The sequence below is a fragment of the Xyrauchen texanus genome, chromosome 29, assembly GCF_025860055.1.
Source record: "Xyrauchen texanus isolate HMW12.3.18 chromosome 29, RBS_HiC_50CHRs, whole genome shotgun sequence".
Classification (NCBI taxonomy): Eukaryota; Metazoa; Chordata; class Actinopteri; order Cypriniformes; family Catostomidae; genus Xyrauchen; species Xyrauchen texanus.
This window is the reverse complement of record NC_068304.1, coordinates 18,909,397-18,933,462: the sequence shown is the minus strand read 5'-3', so window position 1 is coordinate 18,933,462 and position 24,066 is coordinate 18,909,397. Positions and strand designations below refer to the sequence as shown.

At 37.0% G+C, this 24,066-nt stretch overlaps 1 protein-coding gene across 1 annotated transcript; it reads right to left on the bottom strand.

Moving 5' to 3' along the window:
• Positions 1-3,129: 3,129 nt before the first annotated feature.
• On the bottom strand, positions 3,130-23,535 carry LOC127623384 (RING finger and SPRY domain-containing protein 1-like). Its single transcript, XM_052097828.1, has 15 exons — positions 23,080-23,535; positions 21,509-22,020; positions 13,250-13,302; positions 11,361-11,473; positions 9,922-10,048; positions 9,481-9,539; positions 8,541-8,607; positions 8,304-8,435; positions 7,473-7,588; positions 6,771-6,914; positions 6,209-6,320; positions 5,982-6,084; positions 5,735-5,887; positions 4,921-5,025; positions 3,130-4,393 (listed from the first exon to the last, which is right to left on the bottom strand). Exons 2-15 carry the CDS (start codon positions 21,868-21,870, stop codon positions 4,297-4,299), a joined length of 1,743 nt encoding a protein of 580 aa, XP_051953788.1. The 5' UTR covers positions 21,871-22,020; positions 23,080-23,535; the 3' UTR covers positions 3,130-4,296.
• Positions 23,536-24,066: the final 531 nt, after the last annotated feature.

The window sequence follows — 24,066 nt, the reverse complement described above, 5'->3', positions numbered from 1 at the left end:
GACTTTTTCCTTACGAATAAAGACCACAAGTGGCTGGAGCGCCCTCTACTGGATAGGCAGACAAACGACGAGATCAGTGAGGCATGACGTCACGACACAGGGCGCTCAATCCTGTGGCCTGTACCATGAAGACTGTTTTGGTGGTTAGCAAGGTTAAGTTTTAGTTTGCCTCAACCCCAGGTTTTAGTACAATGCAAATAGGTCTGCTTATAAAGGGTTAATTTAACCCAAAAATGAACATTATCCCATAATTTACTCATCCTCAAGCCATCCTTTAGGTAATGACTTTCTTCTTTCAGCAAAACACAATCAGAGTTATATTAAAAAAATATCCTGGCTCTTTCAAGCTTTATAATGGGAGTGAATGGTACCTTAGATTTTGAAGCTCAAAAAAGCACATCCATCCATCAAAAAAGTAATCCATACGGCTCCAGGGGGTTAATAAAGGCCTTCTGTAGCGAAGTGATTAATTTTTGTAAGAAAAATAGACATATATCTAACTTTATAAACTATAATCACTGGCTTCCGGCAATGGCCGTCCATCACAAGAGAGTCGTGTTCCGGTCTATGATGTAGGTGTAGCGTAAGCTCCGGTGAGGAATGACAATATATTATTATAGATAATGATATATAGATAATATTTGAAGTAATACTTTTAGAAGTTGGTTAGAAAAAAAAGAAAAATATTAAAATGAAGAAAGATATAGTTCACTTACAAGAAATTGCTAAAGATCCTGATTTCAAGCCAAATAGATTAGATAATACATTAAAGTTTTGGGCAGATGGATGTCTGAAAAATCACCAAATGTTCACTGATAAAGGAATGATACCTTTCCGAACCTAGCAAAAAAGTATGAGCTTCCAAAATCACAATTTTGTAATTATTTACAGGTAAGAAGATATTTATTAACATAAGATAAAGTGAAATAAAAAAAGGAAATGCATCCATTAATAAATTATATAATTGATACATACAAAACAACTAATCCAATAAAATATTTAGGAATTTTAAAGAGTGCACTTGAAAGAGATATGCAGCACACTCTGTATAAAATTATGTAGGTGGAGGATGAATTAAAAATAACAATTAATCAGCAAGACTGGTAAGAAATATCATATACATTACTACGCAATCCAGTGTTTGGAGGGAATATGCTTGGAAGATAAAAATTAGATTAGATTATACTGTATGTTAATCTCTAGCCCATGAAAGAAAGAAGGGGTTGGGTGGCATTCACCCCTTTCTATAGCAATCTTGAGTTTTTAATACTTTAAAAACAATATTTTTTTGCAGGTATCATATTAATCCATTGACTGGCTGTTTTACAGATAGCCTATGCAGTATTGCGTGTAATGTATTACTAAGTTATTTTACGGTTTCTTTTTTATTACTTTTTCATTGAAAAAATTATAAAGGATTACTCTTAATGTTTCAGTAATTTAATTAGTTACTTCTGATGTAATTGTGTTCAATACTGTATTGAACACAATTACCAGACCAGAACAATATATAAAACAATAGTTTATTTAAAATATAAATGTAACATCTAATGTTAAAATGTTTTCTAAATGAATGCAGCTCCCTTAAATTCTTTGGCCAGTTCGTTAATAATTTATTTGATTTTATATGATATATTTGAAAGAATTTAAATAAATGTTTCATGTCTATATTTGTATTTTTCATCTGATCGAGGTTGATCGGGGTTTTAGAATATAATTAGTAATAAAGGTGTTTTTCAGACAATTAGTAGCCTAATTTAATTACACTGTAGAATATATAATTAGCAGTTGTTTTTTTAGAGTAACTTAACCAACATTGCTAATATATTATATTTATGTTTTCAAAGAAATTGTTTTCGATGACTAAAGACTGTACATGAAAAGCAATTACATTTTAAATGAAATACAACACTCTCTGCTGAATATCTACATTTAGATTCTCCAATAATTAATATCATGATTGAAGAGCCGATTTTGTGGATTTCTCAGAATTTATATTTAAAGTACACTTTAAGACACGGGGGCGTGACTTGATTGCGTCAGAGATGTAATTTGACTCACAGCTGATTGGTTCAGCATCGTTTAGGCGATCTGCATTCTAAGGAGCAGATTAGCCGTTTAGTGTAAGTTACTGTTGATGAACACGGCTAAAAGCCGACCAACTTTCATGCTACCTAAAACATGGTGTTTGAGGCAAACTAAACAAAAACTTACCTGGCTAGCCACCGAAACATTCTTCATGGTACAGGCCACTGGATCTGAAAACAGCCTAATCAAATGAGCTCACTTAGGTAAAGCTAGTCACATATTTACGTCTTCAGTTTTTGTGTAGACTTCTTCTCTATTATTGTCTAATATACTATAATTGCTAAGATCTAAGTGATATTAACTACCTTCTTGGCTGTAAAGTAATTCTCCCATCACGTCAGTCTATTATGATGGACTTCAGAGGATGAACTGATGCCAACTCCAACCATAAGACATGGGATACTTCATATGCCATTGTCTGAACCTTGGATTTAGGATGCACCCGAAAACCTCACCGAAATCACCGGCCAGTTTGAACTGCGTTTCACATCCCTGATCTCTGCCTGAATCACCTCGGTCTATTGATGGACTACACTCTTGAAATGGAATACATAGACTATCAATTAATTGCCAACAAATGCCTTCATCAGCCAATTAACAAGGACAATTACATCTATGTGAACGTCTGCAGTTATTCTAGGATGGACTTCAAAGACATTAGTCATTAATCTTACAGTTCATATATAATCTTTGTTTAAACACTGACCCTTAACACTTACTTAGTTTAATAATTTTAAACCATGACTTTAACTATACATAACTAATATTGGCATTATATTCATGACGTTAACCAGAGGGGAATTGGCCCCCACAGTGAGTCTGGTTTCTCCCAAGGTTATTTTTCCTCCATTAATCAACATCTTATGGAGTTTTGTGTTCCTTGCCACAGTCGCTTTCAGCTTGCTCACTGGGGTTATAAATACAATTATTATTAAATTACTTATTTTTAAACACATTCACAGTTGTATTTTATCTAATTACACAATGATGACTCATAGACATTATAGACATTACAGTTTTATCTTCTGTTAATGCCTGATCTTCCGTAAAGCTGCTTTGAAATGATGTGTGTTGTGAAAGGCGTTATACAAATAAAAATGGCTTGACATGGATAGTCTAAAACATAATAGTTTGATTTAGCCCTTGGACTTATGTAATTTATATCAATTCTAAAAATCACAATTGAAAATAGTAAATATTGACAGCTTTAACAACACCTGTGCAACACATAAAACAGACATTTATTACAAACATCACAATTCAGAAAACAAAAGATCTCTCTGATCTTTGGGAGCTCTGGAGACTTCCGTCTCTCAAGTTCACATTTAGGCCTCAGCAGCATTAGGACACGGATATGTGTTAACCATGATAGGAAACACATTAAATTTCCCCCAAATCTCACTTATGGGTTGACATAAGAGTGCCCTTCACATTAGTGTCATATAAATGAGAAAATGTCAGTCAATTGCATCAATTCTTGTCCAATTCTGCCATTTTAGCAATCTAATTTGGCTTAATTTGTTTCTAAATGGGCTTTTCATCATACACTAATATAAAATACTATCATTAAAAGAAAAAAATGTACAGTGTCTTGATTCATCATGACTTATTGCAGTCATAATCAGAATGTTGTGGCAATCAACCCAGAACAGTTTCAAGTACAATCAAGTTTTTGGGCGACCATTAATGGGTTTCGGAGGCAGGCATGAACATTAAGAGGAAACAAAGTGGTTCAGACACTGCTGTTGTTTCCTCCAGAGAATAAAAATGAGAGAACTCGCATATATATTCAATAAAACTGAACAGAGACACACAGCAGACCCTGACCAGAGTTCGAGGGGAGAGACTGAAAGACAGATCAGCATGTAATGCATATATTTGTTTAATATTTTATCCGTTTCTGGAAATAAAGATTACAAATTCCCAGAAATCTTAAAACCTCCCAATTTCCTCAACAGCCTCATAGCTGCTCTGATAGGGGCATCCTTGGAGTGCAACAGGGTAGAGGTTTCTCTTTATATTTTATCTCCATCTTCATAGAGGGTCTAATCCAGCCGTCCTCACAAATGGTCAAAGGTCCACGTTGCAGTGTCCAATCCTGAGACAGCATCACGATTTAATTGATCAGGTCAATCTCTCAGACAGAGGGGATTGGACTGAAAGGAAGCTTGAGGGGGAAAGTCCATTTCTTGGGTTGATAGGCTGATGTCAGGACACATGGGAAATGAGTCTGACTCGTGTCTGGATGTCTTGACGACACAGTGGGCACGTTTCCAGCAGTAAGGCACACTCCATACAGATGCCACTGCAGACGTGAAGCACAGAAAACATACAAATGCTTGTGTTGTGACAGTAATTACAACAGGTTTAATTACAACAATAGAAATAGCATAATGACAAAAAAAAAAAAGGCTTGAAATGTTTTCCGAACAACGCAGCAACTTGGCGCATTTACATAAAATGTGCTTTCCATGGTTTAACCGGTTTTTAAATATTTGTATTTTATTTGTTTATTTATATACAGTATATATAGTACTATATAGTACAAAGGATGTTACTTGTCCTTTTGAAAGTTAAATAAAATTGATACAAAAAAAAATCAAACTGTGTGTGTGTCTGTATTTTTCGAATGCGTCTCATCCAATCGGAATGTAAAGTCGGAACTATCCTTTTTTTGTGTCATATTCGGAGACCTTGATTTGTGCTATTGATTATTCCATTTTAACCAAGCATTCCCAGCCAATTTTCTTGAGCATACTCTGAACCTCAATCATGTCCCTTCACCCCTAACCCAGAGGTGTAAACACTGCTTCTCTATGCTGATCTTTGTACCTGTGCAAACAGGGTCTCAGTTCAGTGTCTGCCATCTGGTCACAGCAGAGGGTGCAGCAGTTATCTCTGATGCTAACTTGCTTGAGCAAGGCCAGACGCCTGTGTCTGAGATAAAAAAAAAATAAAAAATACTTATGAAAAGAGAGAGACATTTCTTACATGCTGTCTGCCATGAAAGGTATCAGTCACCTGCTTTATGTGTGATAACTAATGCACTATTCATATTCACATAAGTCTTGAGCTCCACGATAATGACAAAATAAATCATAGGTAAGATTAATAAATGCTGTAAAATATTGTTCATTGTTTGTTCATGTTAACTAATGTAGTTACCAATGGAACCTTATTGTAAAGTGTTACCAAATCACAGTAGCTGATTATTTCCCTTGATATTGTAATTGTGATTATTAATTTTGATTAACAAAATTTAAAGTCATGCAACATATATCGAATATAAAATAATTAGCTTGGGTTCGAAAGCTTATATAATTTATTCAGCACTAATTTTCACGTGCCACTGCGAACAGATGAGTGGATCAAAAAGTGCTCATTAAGACAAGACGTCATTAATTAGACATATTGACATATTAAATGCCACTGCATTCATGCACACAACAAACATAACTGTGATTGGTCACATTACTCAAGTGCTGCAGCAAAACTTATAGACGAGACACTTTGGTTCAATGGAAGTGGCTCCAAATGGTATGCTGTAATTGAGACTTTTCATGATTAGTTAACTGCAGCAGCCGTCATAGTTATCACAATTATTAATTGTGCAGCCTTATTTGTCATTGATGATTTTGAAGCAAACCTGGGCAGAATGATTTTCTCATCTGAGGCAAGCGAGGCAAACTCATTAAATGTGTTGAATTTGATGGAGGGGGGATGGCGGAAGGGCTTGGCTCCAAAGTTGAACTCACACTGTTGGTAGGACATGAAACTGGCTGCAGCAAAGAAGCCAGACCTGACAGAGACAGAGAGAAAAGAAAATGTTCAAAGAGCTCCATAAACACTTTGAATCTTTATACCGGTGGTGGAGGAAGTGAGCGTTTGCTTACGTGGCAGAAGAGAACACCTGTTTCTCAGGAGGCAGCTGGTGTCCATTTAGATAGAAGATCATCTGCTTCTTACTGAGGTCCAGCAGGAAGCCTATGGCATCACCTACAAAGCCCAGAGAACAATGCTCATAATACTTTGCCAAAATGTATTTCCAAAATTATAAAACACTGATTACTGTAGGTAGTCATTATAAGAGCATGACTGCAGAACAGGAAGCTCTGCAAACCTTCTTTCCAGCAGGGGTGGGAGTGAGGTTTACTGCGAGCATTGTACCAGATCAGCTGCCTGCAGCCATCATATGCACATGAGTACTCATCATCTCCAATCCCATAACCCTCCTGTACAAACACACAAAAAGTATTCTTCTCATTAAAGAACTTCGTCAGACAGACATTACTTGTTTGTTTTTCTTACCCAAAAAAAAAAGAATACAATATATAATATTCTGCTGAAAAATATGACTTCAAAATACCTCAACCAAACCTAACAAAAATACACTGATCCAAAAAAATATTTAGACCTTAATGTATTTGATTTTATTGTTTGTTCCAATCAAAAGAGCTCAATTTATAAGCAAAAATAAAGTTGTTAAACCATTTTCCAAATTAATTTAAATATTAGTTTCCAAAATATTTCATTTCTCAAAATAATACCTCTAAATAAATACCTAAAAATTTAGCTTTTAGTTTTCAGCATGCTGAATGTGGCTTCATATAAACCAGAGCATACATGTGTTCTTCATGTAAATATGGTAAAATATAACCGTAAAGACATGACTAGAAACACACATGGTTGAGAAACTTGCTGTCTTTAGTTGCCCAGCCAATCTGCATGACTCCGGACGTGATGACTCTGACTTCATAATACCAAATCCCAGAATAAACGCAGAATGTGCAGCGGACACTCTCAAATGATGACGCATCGCACCGTGCCTAGGGAGAAAAATCACATTCCACATAAATTCTCAAATTCAAAAGGTTGACTGATAAATAAGCCTAAAATGATGCTTATAAGTTATGTATAATTGACACACAACATCCATTTCTCATAACTAGCTATTCTCTACAAGATGTGTGACTTAAGAATATGCTTGAGTTATAGGCATCCATCCACCACCACCACAACCACTATTCTGAGAATAGCAGTGTTATGTGAACCATTTACTGAAGTGTGAAAAAATGTTTTGTTTATGTTTTGTTGTAAAGATGTACTTGATGGTGTCCTAAACGGAAGTGAACCTGCACAAAATCTGCAACTACAGAATTCTGCAGAAAGCTCTTCAGATTTCAACAGAATTTGAGGGATCGTCATTCATAAGACCCTGACACCCAGTGTGTTTACATTTATTTGTTTGTCCTTTACTTATTTGCATTTTGACAGAGTTTTAATTAAATATCTTTCAGCTACAAATAAGAATGTACCGGTGATTCCCGTTTTACCAGATTTAAATACATTTAGCAGAATTCTAAAAATAATGAGCTGTCACTCACCTCCAGTCCAGAAGGGGAGATCTTGAGATACTCGCTGACGTCATTACTATTCAGCATGGCGTTGATGTTGCTCAAGTTGACTTTCTCGTAGGTGAACTGACGACCCACTTTAATGACTATGGGCCACAGGGTGACCAAAGATAACATTTTCAATGAGACACACCATGCAAGTATAATATCTGACACAATCAAAATCTAACATTTGCCAGGCTAATTATCATTTCATTCACTACACCAAAGCAAGTAAAAACAAAAGGATATCTGAAAAAAAGTACATATAGTTAAATACAAAATAGAAAACTAAGTAAAATATTTATTTACGAAGTACTTAGTCTGGGTAGCTCAACAAGTACTCAGCACTGACTACCACCCCTGGAGTCATGAGTTCGTGCTGAGTGACTCCAGCCAGATTTTCTAATCAACCAAATTGGCCCAGTTGGTAGGGAGGGTAGAGTAACATGGGGTAATCTCCTCATGGTCACTATAATGTGGTTTGCTCTAGGTGGGCGCGTGGAGAGTTGTGCATGGATGACGCGGAGAATAGCGTGAAGCTTCCACATGCGCTATGTCTCTGTGGTAACGTGCTCAACAAGCCACGTGATAAGATGCGCGAATTGACGGTCTCAGAGGCAGAGGCAACTGAGATTCATCCTCTGCCATCCAGATTGAGGCGAGTCACTACGCCACCACGAGGATTTAGAGCACATTGGGAATTGGGCATTCCAAATTGGGGATAAAAAATAAATAAAAACACCTGAAAATGTCCTGAATGCCATTAAAAAGTTTTTTTTCTAATGAACAATGCACACTATTGCATTCAAGATTACTCACAGAGGTTATCAAGACTCCACTGGGCGCAGAAGCCGACCTGACGCTTTAGGTAGTCTGGGTGATCAGCCCAGCACTCCAGAACAGAGAGACGGTCACTGATACACGATTCTGATACTGTTAGCTTGTTCTCACCTGAAACGAAGACAAGCTCTCATCAGTGACCCGTTTCAAGATTTTTTTTCCAAAATTTGGAGCTGCTTCCAGATAAACAAACAAAAAGCAAACAGTCCAACTTACTGGTTTGAGAGAATTTCTCTAAAGCAATGAGAGCAAATAGCATGACAGTTGGGTGGGCCTCAGAGCTCTAAAGGAGCAATCAGAACACATTAATGGTTATAATGTCAGAATTAAAACAATTTATCATGCAAAACTACAGCAAAAGTGGAAGGGGTTCAGTTAAACTGTGAAGTTTCCAGCAACAAGCAATTTGCCCATACTGAATGCAAAACTGTTTTGCGACGAACCACAATCTCAGACAATTGGGAGGTATTTAATGCTTAATAAACAGTATGTTTCACCTATTAAATGAACCTTAATGCAATAATTGACCACGTGTTAAGCAGTGTTAAACACTATTGGCATGAAGGATAGATGGAATTTCTGATATAACCAGAAAGAATGTGATTAAAAAAAAAATATGACTTTGGAAGAGTGAGATTTCACTATGGGCATGGCTATCTAGCATGACGCTGATAATGCAAATCGACAAAATGTCCTGACACTCGCCGATACTTGAGTTGTGGCTGGACAGAACAAAAACTGATTTACAAGGAAGATATTGCTTTTATCATATGTTGCTTCAGCATGATGTGCCTGTGTTAAAAGGGCCATGTTTCAACACTTCGCAGCATTTAATGTTTTTTCCTCTGAAGTCTACCAATGATGTTAGTCAAGGTTTCTTGCACCACAAACATAATTTATGCTATCATATGTTAATGTGCTGTTCTCATGGTTGACAACAGAACCATTTCCGAATGACCCATTTTCGCAGTTTAGTTCCTAAATAAATATTTTTGGTGGACTGGGGAGGAACCTTTGAGATGTGAATGTATGTCTAGACAAAAAAGGAAGGAAAAAACTGTATTCCATGATATGGCCCCATTAAAAGAACTACATTACCCTAAAAGCTGGTGTGTAGAATAAAAAAACTCAAATGAGTAGTGTGCAAAGCTCTCACCAAACTCTCGAGCAAGTACTCCAGAGTTCCAGGGCTGAGGAGCGCAATGCTTGTTGGACCTGTAGCAAGAATAAGAACTCAAATTAACTACTCCAATATTTAGCCAATGATTAGTTTGGACATTGCGTTGACCTCAAAAAAGGAATATCTCTCCATAATGAGAGACCTGGACATTGAGTGACTCTATACGGCCCTGGCCTGGGTGAACTGTGTGCGTGTGTGTTGCAAGCTCAGCAGAGCTGTCAGATCCTAACAGGTCTACAGCTCTTACACTGCTAACTCAGCTCTTTAGCATCATAAGAACATGCTAGCACAAAAAAAGAGGTAAATTAAGATGCAAGATATCTCAGATTCCTTTCACAAAACTTCCAGACTGATGTCGCTTTGACATTTCTTTGTCGTATCTGAGTTTGTGTAAGAGTATGAGTGTATGTCCCTCACCAGCCAGTTTCTCAGCAAGGCAGCCCAGTACCGCTGTGGTGTTGCGGTGTTTGGCTGGGATGAGGGCGTCCTGACAGGCAACAGCAACACTCAGATTCAACATGTCCGACAACTTCTGCAGAGCATCCTGAGAGGGGAAACAAAGCACCAAACTCTTTCATCAATTCTACAAACCAAATGGTGTCTACACTTGAATGCACAAGAGCTCAAACTGGGTATCTGCAGGTTCGAAGGAATGAAATGTAAGACTTTTTAATGGCAAATAAAATACCATGTGCAGATTCTGCTGTTTTAAGCATCTCCTCTATTCACACCCCAAAATTTAAGACCTCAGCAAATTAAATTTAAGACTTCTTGTAATGTATTTAAGTCTTATTATGGCCTTAAAGTTTAAAAAGCGAGGTTTAAGACTTTAAGTCCCCAAGGGGACCCTGTCTAAACTTCCTCACCTAGACATTATTCACACCTTTAACCGTTAACATGTTCTCACAAACATCAGACAAAATTACATGTTGCTGATGTTAATAATAATCGAAAGAGCTCATTTCAGTTTAGGAATTGTGTTTAGTGTTCCTTAACTTCCAACATAAAATCAGAATTGAAACAGTGGTGCTCAACTAGTGGGACCCAAAAATGGTTCTGATAGGGTCATGGACAGCATGGGGGAAAAAAACACTAAATTCAACTGTATAATCATACATATAACAATTTTCAAATTTTAAAAGGGAGCAGAAAACACTTTCAATATCTTCTGTTTTCATTAAAAGTAATTTGTCAAATCAAATTTGCACAACTGTATTGTGCCACAAACTTGGTAGAAGCTAGCCAAAGTTGATATTCAACATGGACATGTTGCTTGACATAACCTAATCCAAGAAAACAGTGAAACAGTTTTTGGTAGCACTTTACAGTACTGTTCAACAATTGTTAAACCTAACCCATATTAAGTACATGTAGTTACCTGATATTACTCAGTACTTTCTTGGTAAGTACACCAAGTATACTGAAAGTACACAGTACTGTAAAATGCAACTAAGTTTTCTATACATTATGTAAGGAAATACAAAATATGACCCAGACAATATTAAATGAGGTGTGGGTCTATGACGTTTATGGTAGTATAATTTTTAAGGACATTTTTGTTTACTTTTAGTATTGTGCTGGGTCATCACTTGATGTCTTAAGCAAAACCAGCTGAGAACTAGGTCATCTTCTAAATGAATAGCCAGTGGCTGGTTTACGCTATTCTTAGACTAACTGGTGCGTCTGCTGATGTCAGCCACAATGAGGAGAAAGAGAATGACTTTAAATTCAACATAACATCACATTTTGGGGACAAGTTTGAGTGCATTAGCATGCATTATGGAAAACATAATATGGCATAATATTGGAACATAATATGGCAGTCAATGTGGGTGCCAATGCATATGTGACCTCACTTTGGTGGGCAAAGGGCATTCATCCAGCAGTAGGGTTATTACAGCTGGTCCCAGTGGGTCATCTAGAGGAATTACCCTAATTAAAGACTGCACCACTTCCAACCAGCCATCATCTAGGGTAAGAAAGACAGAGAGACAAGAGAAGATCAGGAAAGCACAAACAGATGTTTAGTTTTCAACTATGGGATGTGCTTTGTTTTTTGAATTTTATTAGGCCCTATAGCATAAGCATACTGATCCATTATTATACAAGTTAATTTTATTTGGCATTGAAAATAACTGGTCGACCTATTTTTTTAACGTAGATATTGGTAACATATAGGCCTATTTGACAATATTAACTCAAAATTCACTCAAAAACACTTCAACAGAAAATATGCATTATACACTGACAATGTATTCAATATATTTTAAAACCGAAACACGGGCAAGCTAACACTTATTGGGCCGATTGCATAAAACTGTTTTAGACTAGACTTACTAGTTGTCTAATATTTGGACTGAACTTTGCATATAAACTTAGATCTGTCAAACTTAAGACCAAAATGTAAGACCACACACCCCAAGGCTAACTTTTGTTTACATTCTATGATAACATGGAAAATCACTGTCCGCTGAGCTAGTGGATGCTTCAGTTGAGGGCTGAAAGGGCTTGAGTTGAGACTTCAGCTGTGTCCCAAATGACACTATAAATTTTAAAAAGCGCATCCATCTGGATATACTGGACTTTGAACAATGCAACCATGGACAGTATAATGAGAACATGATGGGAGAATACATTTGGGGGCTGATCCGCAAAAGTGATTTACAATATATTCGTAAATCTCGAAAACCTAATCCTAAGTCTTTTGTAGTCATTTTTGTATTACTTAAATATAAATACATGTTCATTTGGATTCATATTTTGTTTTGACTGTGTGTACGAAATGACAAAATTTGCCCATTTTATCATTGGAAATAGGTACATTTAAAAATATCACTGTTCTGGTCACAAAAGTCAAGTGTGTGGGGAATAATATAATATAATTTACCATTTACCATAATAGCCATTTTCTACTTTTGAGGCATAAGGAATTAGGAAATAACACTTAATACCCAGGAACAAAATATATATATATATAAAAAAAATTGTTACACAGTTGTATACATTAACATAAATAAGCACCAACTTGGGAAAAAAAAACAATTCCTTTTTGTTAATCACTCATTAAAAAGTCAACTATAACAAAGAAAGGTTTGGCATACTCTTCAGGGGGTTCTGATCTCAGTCTTGAATCTCAGAGCAGTGTTTCCACCTGTTTACTCCAGCATGAAGTTCTTAGAAGCCACCTGATGCCAGAGTCTCAAACCAAAATATGCAGGCTCGGCTCAGAGCAACAGATGCACAAATAAATAAAATCAACAGCCATAGAGGCTTTGGCATTAGCACTAGGAGAGGTGACCCACAAATTACCTTGCTTAATTTTTTTTTACCCCTGATCGGAGTCTGGAAGGTTTCCAGATCAAAACAACCCCCTTCCTTATGGTAGTGCACTTGGGTGCATTACAGGTAACGTGGACTACTTCAAAGTGTAATTAAAAAGATTACAGGGTAAATTAGTATGCAAAGAGAGTATGTACACACACTGCAGTGCACTACCCTAGTAAATAACCAAAAGCATCATCATAGCTTACATTTATTTACAGTACACACTCACAAAACAAATTCAGACACCTACACACAGTGTTTTTCATCGAGCCAAGAGTCTCCTTATGACTATATGTATTAATTAACCCAAATATTTATATTCTGTCAACAATCTGCTCTTGTTCCTCTTATGGAAAAATACACAACTGGTTTATTTTAACCCACATGCAATATTGCAGCACTTCGACCGTATTTCACTCACCTGTCTCTGCCATTTCATGCAGCGTGATCATGGAGTATGGTGGCTCTTGGTCACTGAAACACAAAATAATAAATAGTATTAATAATAATCAAGGCTTAACAATAAGCATGGGCTGGATTAGGTTTTTCAGAGAATGCATTTTTGTCTTACTGTACTGGCTTTTATAGTTAAAACAAGTGAAAAAAAATCTACCAGTGATGAAGTAATACAAAGTATTTAGAACACGTTATTGACCTTGAGTAATCTAATGGAATACGTTACAAATTACATTTTACAGCATGTATTCTGTAATCTGTAGTGGAGTACTAACCCTATACGTAACCCTCCCAACCCTGCATATAAACCACCAGCTAGACACACCAACATGCGAGTAAAATCTCCAATATGGACATAGAGTTTATTAGCTAAATGTGTTGAATATATTAGGAATACAAGATGCACATCAAAAAGTCATGTGACTGAATAATTAATTCTTAACTGGACTAACCAGCAAATCAATCATCACATCTGAAATTATGCTAGTGTCTAGAAATTCCAAAGCCTACATAGAGTTTATAGAGCAAATAAGTTTAATTAAAACTTGAACTGTGCCAAAAAGCAGGTTTACTGACACTTTTAAAAATATATATCCGCAAGGTAAAGTCAGAAGGATGGAGGAATGAACACACATGGTGCTCCCAGATCTGTTTGACATGCTGTCACTCCCAGACATGAGAAAAGTTATTTATAGTGTTTTGTCTGTGTGCTCTAAACCATGAGTATTTTATTAATAAATGAGTCACAGTGTCTACAATTTCCCCGGATGTGACAATTTTGTTCTTTTGAACACATGGTATGCAAACATGTTTTAGTCCGCACATTGTTTTTGTGATATTATGTTTTTGCATAAATTAAATTCAAAACTTGGATGGAAACATAGGTAGTGAGGCACATACAGTGGGAATGAATGGGGCCAATTTTTGGAGAAAATGTGAAATTGAAATGTGAAGCATAAAGTTTTATAAAAGCAATTCTGTATTAATTCAGTATTATTTGAGCTGTAATGTTGTTTAAACCAACATTATGTGGTTATGTTATCATGGCAACGAAGTAGCAAAAATGTAATATAACATTACATTAACATATAATGTGCCTCACGGTAACCCAAATTTTAGCTTTGTTTTTTTAAAGAAAGGTGAAAAGTAAATTTGTGTGGTAATAAACATTATGCCACAAATTCTGTCAATTAAGCTTAACTTGCCTTGACTCCCACAGGGAAGTGAATATTCCTTTTAACATTTGTGATGTTTTGAACATTGTTGTTTTTGCAGATGTAAAAATTTCACCAAGGTAAAGTTGATAAGGTTAGATGAGGTTAAAAATGCCAGGGCAAGTAAAATATGAACTTGTGGCCCAACCTGATTATGAGAGAAAAGCAATCTTTATTCTTGAGCCTTGCTAATGCCAAAAAGTAGAGCAACCCAATAAACAAAATGTTTTCCTCTGCGCCTCATACCCTGGGTCCATGAGCGTGTATGTGCGTGTTTGTAAGCATCTTATTTAGTCCTTAGCTCTAGACATTAGTTATGAAAGCCTAATGGTATAATGGGTGATTGTACAGCACATAACAGATTGCTATTGGAGGCAGAGCAGACTGCCGCTACTGGGGTTTTTTGGGCTGCGGGGTCTAAAGATCCATTTTGCAGTCTGGGTCTGCAACGGTAAATCTATGCAGAGATAGCAACCTCCCAATGGCTGCTCCTGGAGGTAATCTGGCATGATCAAAACACCACCAGAGACATTTAGACCAGTACAATAAATTATCCTGTACTCTGCGGAGTGTCACTGCTGTGGTTCATTTGTCAGTCTAAAATGAGTGGTTTGTAGGTGATTTTTCTAAACCGCAGATGAGGGGAAGGAACAGATAGCTATTTAGGTGGTTGGAGAGAGAGAGAGAGAGAGAGAGAGAGTGAGACAGAGGTCTAAAGCCCCAAGCTTGTGTCTGAGTGTGATTGTGCTGTAATGGTCACATAGGGATATTTCCTACTTAGAAACTCCACTGTTTTTCTGTTTATCACTGTGCTGTCTACACAGAATTGATCCCTCTAAAGCAGGGGTGGGCTTTAAGTAGTGCATAGTGGCCACATTGTATTCCTTTTGAGATACAATGTACCACATTGATTTGGTTTTTGTATCTTTTAAGCTATGAAATAGTTATGTACTCAATTTTCTGAAGTGCATATGTGACTATTCTGCAATTGCCTAAAGTATTGTATTGCTCCACGAATGTAGATACTTTTCTATCAGGCATTACATGACTGAATAATGGTTGAGCTTAAAATAAATTATTTACTACTTCCTTGTTAAATTATTATTCAAATGTAACTTAAATTATAGAATATATATGTTTGTCGCGGAGCAAGTGAGTTTACTTGTTCTCAAAACATTACCGTCTACACGCTAAAAGGGTCATGATGCAGGTCTCTTCAATAGATAGACTTTCCATTCAGCACACAACTGAATAAAACAGGCAGCATGACTATGATAAATGATTACTGCAAGAGTTGGATTAACATACAGGTATGAGGGGACTTATTCATATTTTCACTTATACATATTCTTCTCTCACTTGCTTTTGTTCACGTGTCAATGATGCTCCCTCTGCACGTCAATGAAGCAGAGATCTACTTTTAGATTTAATTTCATCACTGAGAATGTTTACCTGCAAACTTGGTAGCACCAAACATCACAAGAAGCCACAAGAATGGGAACAGAGTGGCTGTATAACATTTTTCCTTGAGCAGAACACTGCACTAGAGATGGGTAAGTTTGTTCAAAGTGGAAATCGAGAGCTAGAAAGTGCATGATTCGCATGCATGATTACCAGATTGCACAAAATAAGTCTAATATTAGGCAGAATATTTCCAATTTGTGCAAGTATAAATGCTAAATGCTTGTGGAGGCGTGTTAGGTCCCAATGCAAGATAACTTAAAAACGCTTTTAGGTTAAATGAGCCAAGTGCCCAACCCAGTCAAAATAATTTACAAGTTGGCTATTTCGTATGATTTCATCACGTGCAAATGCCCAGATGTCTAGTGCGGAAGTTACGAGCACGAGGAATTAAGGACGTGCTTATTAATATATTATGTTGTTACCTAAGCCTAACTGATCAGTAGGGTGTGTAAATGTGATAGGAAGCTGTTGTATGTAACAGAAGCAAGTAATTGTTGCGTATTAGATTGAAACAATAACCAGCGATTTCATTGGTTGTAGTGAAAGTCGTACAAATTCAAACGAGTGCAGTCATACGACAGCATACGAATTTGCCAAATTTAGAAAAGTTTGTATGATTCCTTACAATTTCACCATGAGTGCATGTAGCGCAGGCCACATTAAACCATGTGGAGGGACAGATCCAACGCGCAAGTTGCCCAGGTCTGCTCTAAAGCCACGCTCTCACTACATGATTTTTGACAGATCGCAACTACATGAAAATGACAGATCGCAACCAAATCGGTGCGCCCTACGTCAGCAATGTTCATAAAGTATGAGCAGTTCATAAATGTGATCTGAGCAGTCTTGATCAGCCACAGATGCTGGGATATTTTCACACCATGCTTGATATTATTTCCACGTGGGCAAATTGCTCCAGCCAATCACATCTTTATGTAAAAGAAAGGAGATCCACAATTTGATCATAATTATGTTTTACTGTTATAACAAGTATGGCTTTTTAACAAATGAATATATGGTCTCCCCACTACTTGATATAGTGCCGTTTTATTAACATTCCAACTTTTTTTCCAAAACAGACACAGAGCATGCAAGTGTCTTACCAAACATTATGCTGACATATTTTATATTTTAGTCTTGCTTTTCAGACAAAATATTCAATTTTTGGACAGCGAGCGGATATAACCATTTATTTCTGGTAAAATCTCATGTTCACTCATTTCTCACGTGATTTGAAAAAACAATTTTTCCTCTGTTGGCCATTGATGCATCTTTGCCAAACATCTTGTAGTTTGAGCACATCATCTGCATTATGTTGTGTAGTATGAACACTACTAATACAAAAAAATGACAGATGACAAGAAACTTTGTTGTGTAATGTGAGCAGTACATTGTTTCGGGTAGTCTGACAGCCATGTAGTGAGAGAGCGGCTTAATAAGCACACTCAAAGACAAAGTTGAAGTCAGAAGTTTACATACACCTCAAGGCGGGCTTACACGGTGTGATTTTCGGCAGTCGTGCGAGCTCCTGGCAGATTTTTTTCCAGTCTGAAGACATTGTGTGGAAATTTGCCTACACATAAAGCTGAATAATACAGGTAGCCAATACTCCACTAAAATAACTCTGAATTCTGCACTTAACGTCATGTTTGCGCTTAAATTAAATCAAAGTTTAACTGACAGAAACTTTTTTTTTTTTTTTATTTCCACAATTTTCTTGTACATTTTGAGCACTTTTTTATCATGCATTAACTGTCAACAACACACTGACGTTATGATTGATGCGGTCATAAAATTAGCCTCCCTTCGAAAACTTAATCTTTTTAAATATTAGACAGCATTTTTAATAAGTATCTTTTTTTATTTTTTAATCGGTAGATGAGTTTTCAACTAATGCAGCCCCCATGCCAGCCTTCTATTTTATTTCTAAATTGCAAGCTATGAGGAATTAAAGCAATGTCCTCTTGCCTTATGTCTTATAATGATAAATAGCACGAAAATTCATGCGATTGCTCCTGACATTTAATCGTCGAGAAATTCTCTCTTAGTTTAGTTAGGATCACTACTTTATTTTAAGAATGTGAAATGTCAGAATAATAGTAGAGAGAATGATTTATTTCAGCTTATATTTCATCACATTCCCAGTGGGTCAGAAGTTTACATACACGTTGTTAGTATTTGGTAGCATTGCCTTTAAATTGTTTAACTTGGGTAAAACATTTTGGGTAGCCTTCCACAAGCTTCTCACATGAAGTTGCTGGAATTTTGGCCCATTTCTCCAGACAGAAATGGTGTAACTGAGTCAGGTTTGTAAGCCTCCTTGCTCGCACACGCTTAAGGTTGCCCATACATTTTCTATCATATTGACATCAGGGCTTTGTGATGGCCACTCAAATACCTTGACTTTGTTGTCCTTAAGCCATTTTGCCACAACTTTGGCACAACTTTGGAGGTATGCTTGGGGTAATTGTCCATTTAGAAGACCCATTTGCGCCCAAGCTTCAACTTCCTGGCTTATGTCTTAAGATGTTGCTTTAAATATCCACATAATTTTCCTTCCTCATGATGCCATGTATTTTGTGAAGTGCACCAGTCCCTCCTGCAGCAAAGCACCCCCAAAATATGATGCTGCCACCCCCCATGATTCACGGTTGGGATGGTGTTCTTTGGCTTGCAAGCTACACCCTTTTTCCTCCAAACAAAATGATGGTCATTATGGCCAAACAATTACATTTTTGTTTCATTAGACCAGAGGACATTTCTCCAAAAAGAAAGATCTTTGTTCCCATGTAGGGCTGGGCGATATGTCAATATTTTTCAGTGTGCTCTTGCAAACTGTAGTTTTGCTTTTTTTATTGGTAGTTTTGGAGCAGTGGTTTCTTCCTTGCTGCGCAGCCTTTCAGGTTATGTCGATATAGGACTTGTTTTACTGTGGATATAGATACTTGTCAACCTGTTTCCTCCAGCATCTTCACAAGGTCCTTTGCTGTTGTTCTGGGATTGATTTTAAATTTTCGCACGAAACTACGTTGATCTCTAGTGGAATTTTAAAGGCACAGTTAACTTAGTGCATTCTGACCCACTGGAATTGTGATATAGTCAATTAAACGTTAAACAATCTGTCTGTAAACACTTGTTGTGAAAATTACTCATTACATGCACAAAGATGATGTCCAAAACAACTTGCCAAAAAAACAGTTTCTAATATTAAATCGGAGTGGTTAAACATTTAGTTTTAATGACTTCAACCAAAGTGTATGTAAACTTCTGACTTCAACTGTAGGTGTGTGTATGGGTTTCAGGTAGGGCTGGGGTATATATTGAATATTCTCAATGGTTTTGCCACTGATAAAAATTAAGCACCATTGTGAATTTTACAATGATGCTAATGCCCCTTTTATTTGGCCATGGAGTTTCCCAAGCACGGTGTCATTATAATTGTTTCGCAATCCATTTTTTCTCCCAAGTCCTACGAATATGAGAACAAAGAAAAACATACTAATAACATTTCAGATTTGAACGCCATCTAGAAATAATGGTGTTAGAGTTGGGAAGTTCATTTCATTTTCCTGAACCAGTACAAACCGTTTCAAATCACTGATTAAAAATCAATTCAAAACTCTGATCAAACAATTCATGTGCATTATCACTCTAAAATATTCTTTCAAGTCTGAGAGTGGCATTTATTCATATTAAAATATTTGAGTGAAAACACATGGAACTTAACTATTTTATTGATTTATATACTGTAAATGAAAATGAAGCAACAGCTCAACCAAAAATGATAATTCTCATATAATTTATTCATATGTCATCTTAAACACATATGACTCTTCCTTTCATGATCCAAGCAATCCAATCAGCTTTGGGTGAGAAAAATAAATAAATATAACTTTTTTTCACTATAAATTTTGATAAATCCTGTCTCCTTGGGGATCGTGATTTCAAGCTTGATTACACTCCCTAGCGCCATCTAGCACTATACTTATGCATCAAGCGCATGATCATAACTAATGCCTGGAGACTGTAATGGCAAAATGTAAAGATGTAAAGGTTCAGAAGACATTAAACTAGAGTTAAACAACTGGAGTCATTATGCCTTTATGCCCTTTGTGGATCTTGAAAATGTATTTGCATTGTACAGACAAACAGACATCACATCTCCATAAAAAAAAATATTTCGATAGAAGAAAGAGTCATTTGAGATAGCATAAGTGTAAGTAAATGATGAGAGAATTATTATTTTTGAATGAACTATGTTTTCAAGTTCATTCCTCGCGTTTATTTTGTGGAAAAATCATGTGGAAGTACTTAGATTTTTAATGTGTTTTAATTCAATTAAACAGTTTAAATCTACTTGGAAATAATATGGGGGGCAATTGTTTTAAGCCATTTCAGAGCAAATACATAAATATTGAGATATTTATCAAATACTATCAAAAGGCTAAAAATATTCCCAGCTACATCTCTCAGCCCTAGTTGCAGGTGTACGTGTATGAAACAACGGCTGTCAAAGGATGTGGTTAAGCAATCTTACTGTATATTGCAGCTTTAAGCAAAAGAAAGAAAAATAGCTGGCTCTCCCCCTTGTGACAAAAAAAAGAGAGAAAGTTTAATTCGGACTAGAACATAATATTTCCTTTCCTGTAAAATTGTGGTTTACTGTAATATAAGTTTCTCTTCAGAATGTAACAACAACCTGTTAAATAAAGGTCACGCATGGGTTCTCTATTACTGCGAATCTGATGGTCAGATAAAAGCACCTCTTGTCTAAAGTGAAGATCCACTGTTTGATAGCTGTAGGCCGGCTTTGTGGGAAGGTGCAAGAACATGTGACAAAGAGGAAGAGTGACTAGCGGCTCTGATATCAAGACAAAATGTTAAAAGAAACATGAAGAGCTCCTCTGTTATCTCAAGCTGCTGTCTTGGGCAATACATTAAGACTAAATGTGGTGCTGTGTGAATGAATGAATAAATAAATGGCAATGCTCATTAAAAAACTCTGGCAGGATTCTTGCTCAGCTCTCCAAGCTGCAGATTTGAAGCCAGGTTCATTTCAAAGTAAAGGTCCTCCTTTCGGTGGACAATGATATTTTTAAAGAGATATTTAACTATAATGTTGTTCCAAAACCACATGACTTTTTTCTTGCATGGATCAAAACAGAAGACGTTAGGTAGTATGTTGGTCTCAGTCACCATAACATTTCATTGATGATGACAGAGACTAAAATTCCCCTAACATGACTAAAAAAATCATACTGGTTTGAAACAACATGATAGTAATTAAACGATTACATTATTTTGATTCTGTGGACTATACCTTCAACAAACACACACAAAAAAAACACCATGTGAATGGATGTTAAAAGCTATGACTTAAAACGTGCCTCATGCTTTTAGCCATATATGTAAATATGTTATTGCTGATGCACTACTAAATGTGAATCTGAAATTGATATGATTATTCATTCGTAGACAGAATTAATGACAAACTATGACAATGAGATGTCCCTTCCACTTCCTGTAATCATTATAGTTACACTCACTTGTCAACAAGGGTCCTGATGACAGCCAGCGTGTCCAGTACCAAACCGTCCACGTTTTGTTTTTTCCGGCGTGGCTCGTGTGGTCCTCGACCTCGCCTGGGCGGTCGAACCAGGTCCCTGGGCCGGCTGCCTCTGGCCTCTGGGGGATCAGAGACAGAGTTATCCACTCGCCTGAGCTGCCTGTGAGGGGCTGATCCCTCCTCAACATCACTGTCCTCTCTGCACACGCAGCTGTTCCCCATGGCACCACCGGTTGAGAGGTAGGGACAAAACTGCACTGACTGCAGCTGTTCTACGGTCAGTCGTAGAACCCGTGCGATGCTCCTGCTGGCACAGAATGCAATCCAGGTGGCAACTATCATATCATTGGAAGGACTTTAAAGGGTGTCTCGGTATGGGTCGGGTAGACGTGTCGATCATTGTGCTACTGCAGACGATCAGCAGCCAGGCGCAGATGAGCAAAGATTATGGTGCAGTCAACGCACATCCTAAAGCCTATGAGGTTTTCACTCCTGTGAGGAAAATCAGTGAGATTTTATTAAGAATACTCATCAAATTATTATCAACCACGGCATGGAAAAACATACAGAAGATGCTCAAAGGACTCGCAAACATTGTTTTATATAGCTAGATGAAGTAAAACACTCAACATTAGTGTGTTTCCATGATAATAGCCTCTGATCTGATAATCACAAGATTGCATTAGCAGACAAAGAGTGAGCAGTATCCAGTCGTTCAAGTAGAATAAATGCTTTAGGCCAAATCTCCAGAGCTTGCTTTGTAAACAACGTTTTGCTTTATGCATGATGTTGTTACATCTAAAACTAATCTCCTTGTAAATTTCTTAGAAATGCTATTAACCAACATTAAAATTCACTTAATGATTACGTAAAGTCATCACTTATCAGAACTAGCTAACAGTTCGTATACTTAAACTAACAGACACAGTCTTATTAGGATATCTCTCTCTCTCTGCGATTATATCAGTTGTCAAGTGTTAGCAGCGGCTAACCTCACACAGCTAGCACCCCAAACAACTTTAAAAACAACATTTAAATGATAAAATACACTCACTTATAAATGAACACTTACAAGCTAACACTTAGCACAGTCACTGACATTCACAATCCCTCAACAAATACACAGAAAGTTTACAAATAACACGCTGTCGTTTTACTAAACTTTAGTCTCTTTGGCTGCGCCTCAAATCCTAATGAGCAGCCAAGTAGGCAGCATTTAAAGGAATAACAGGCGCGTTCCGCGTCAGCTAAAACACACTAATGTTTGATACCCAAAACTATTTCAAACGCTTGTGATACTCAAAAATGACGCGGACGCAGAACACGCGTGTGATGCGGACAAATGTTGTCAAGGTGTGCAGCTCACTAGCGTTTGAAACAAAGCATCTTTCGTCATGTCAGAAATGAACGTTAGCGGCAATTTAACTAGCAACACCTCCAAACAAATGAAAAAAACATCAGCTTAAATCGTTTCCCTGAACTGACACATAAATATACAAGTCTATTTGTCGTTAAATCACATAAGTATACCACAGACGTGTGTTTACTCACCCGGTAAAGCGGAGCTCCGTTAAATTCAGCAGCACTGGTATGTAGGCCGAAGACAAACACTATACGGGAAGTGAGCTTTACTTCTCAGCGATATGATTCACAGTCACAGTCCCTCTTTAAAAATCAACATTGTGTCGATCCACAGGTTAAGACAGCCCCGGTCAGTGTTTGATTACTTAATGGCTGTCAGAGGAGTGAAAGCATGAGGACTTGCTGAAGTCAGTACAAGCCAAGGTTCAATCAGAGAGAGACATAGAGTGAGAGTGAGAGAGTGAGTGTGTGTGTGTGTGCCGCATATTTCTCTTCAGCACGTGATCAACCAGTAAAACACCAACTTCTAACGTTGTGGTAAACAAATTATAAATCGTTATAAAAGCGTTGTCACCATTGTTTTTGTCACATTTTTTTTTTCTTTCGTTTTAGGTGGGAGAATGAGAACTGGGAATCATGTTTTATCCTTCCTGCATTATGATGAATTGTGTAAAATTAAGACATTTAGCTAATCGATAGATATATGCTCAAAAATGTACTGTGAGCAAGAGTAGACACCTGACTGTACGTTCACACCAGAAGCGGCGAGAGCGTCCAAATTCGCTCTGGCTGCCCTGCCTTCGACGCTCAAGGACGCTCGTGGACGCTCTGACGTAGTTGAAAAAGGCGGCAACGTTTGTTCAGAATGCTTTGTTTTGTGAACTATATTTAAAGGGGGCCGCAATTTAAACATCCAGACATGTCGACCATTTACTTTTTGCCGACCGATCACAAGTAGCGGATATCCTCATGAACTCTTTAAAATGTGAAAATAAGAAATCGATCGATGGCAGAAAGTAATTAAAATTACAGTTGTTTGTTATCAAAATAAAATACATTTGTAATAATAAATGTGGTCTTGGTAATATATTACAGGGAAACCCGTCACGGCAATAATTCGTTTCTCCATTTTATCTTCGGAACGAATGTTTGGTGGGAACCAAAGTTTACACGGTT

Bases quoted from the DNA above. Each gene is read 5' to 3' on its own strand.
- LOC127623384 (XM_052097828.1), bottom strand. From the start codon at position 21,870: ATGATAGTTGCCACCTGGATTGCATTCTGTGCCAGCAGGAGCATCGCA. The intron at 8,436-8,540 runs GTAAGTTGGACT...TCTTCGTTTCAG, and splicing joins AGAGAAATTCTCTCAAACCA to GTGAGAACAAGCTAACAGTA. The intron at 6,321-6,770 runs GTGTGTTTCTAG...GTGTTTGTACAG, and splicing joins ACAGCAAGTTTCTCAACCAT to GAGGGTTATGGGATTGGAGA.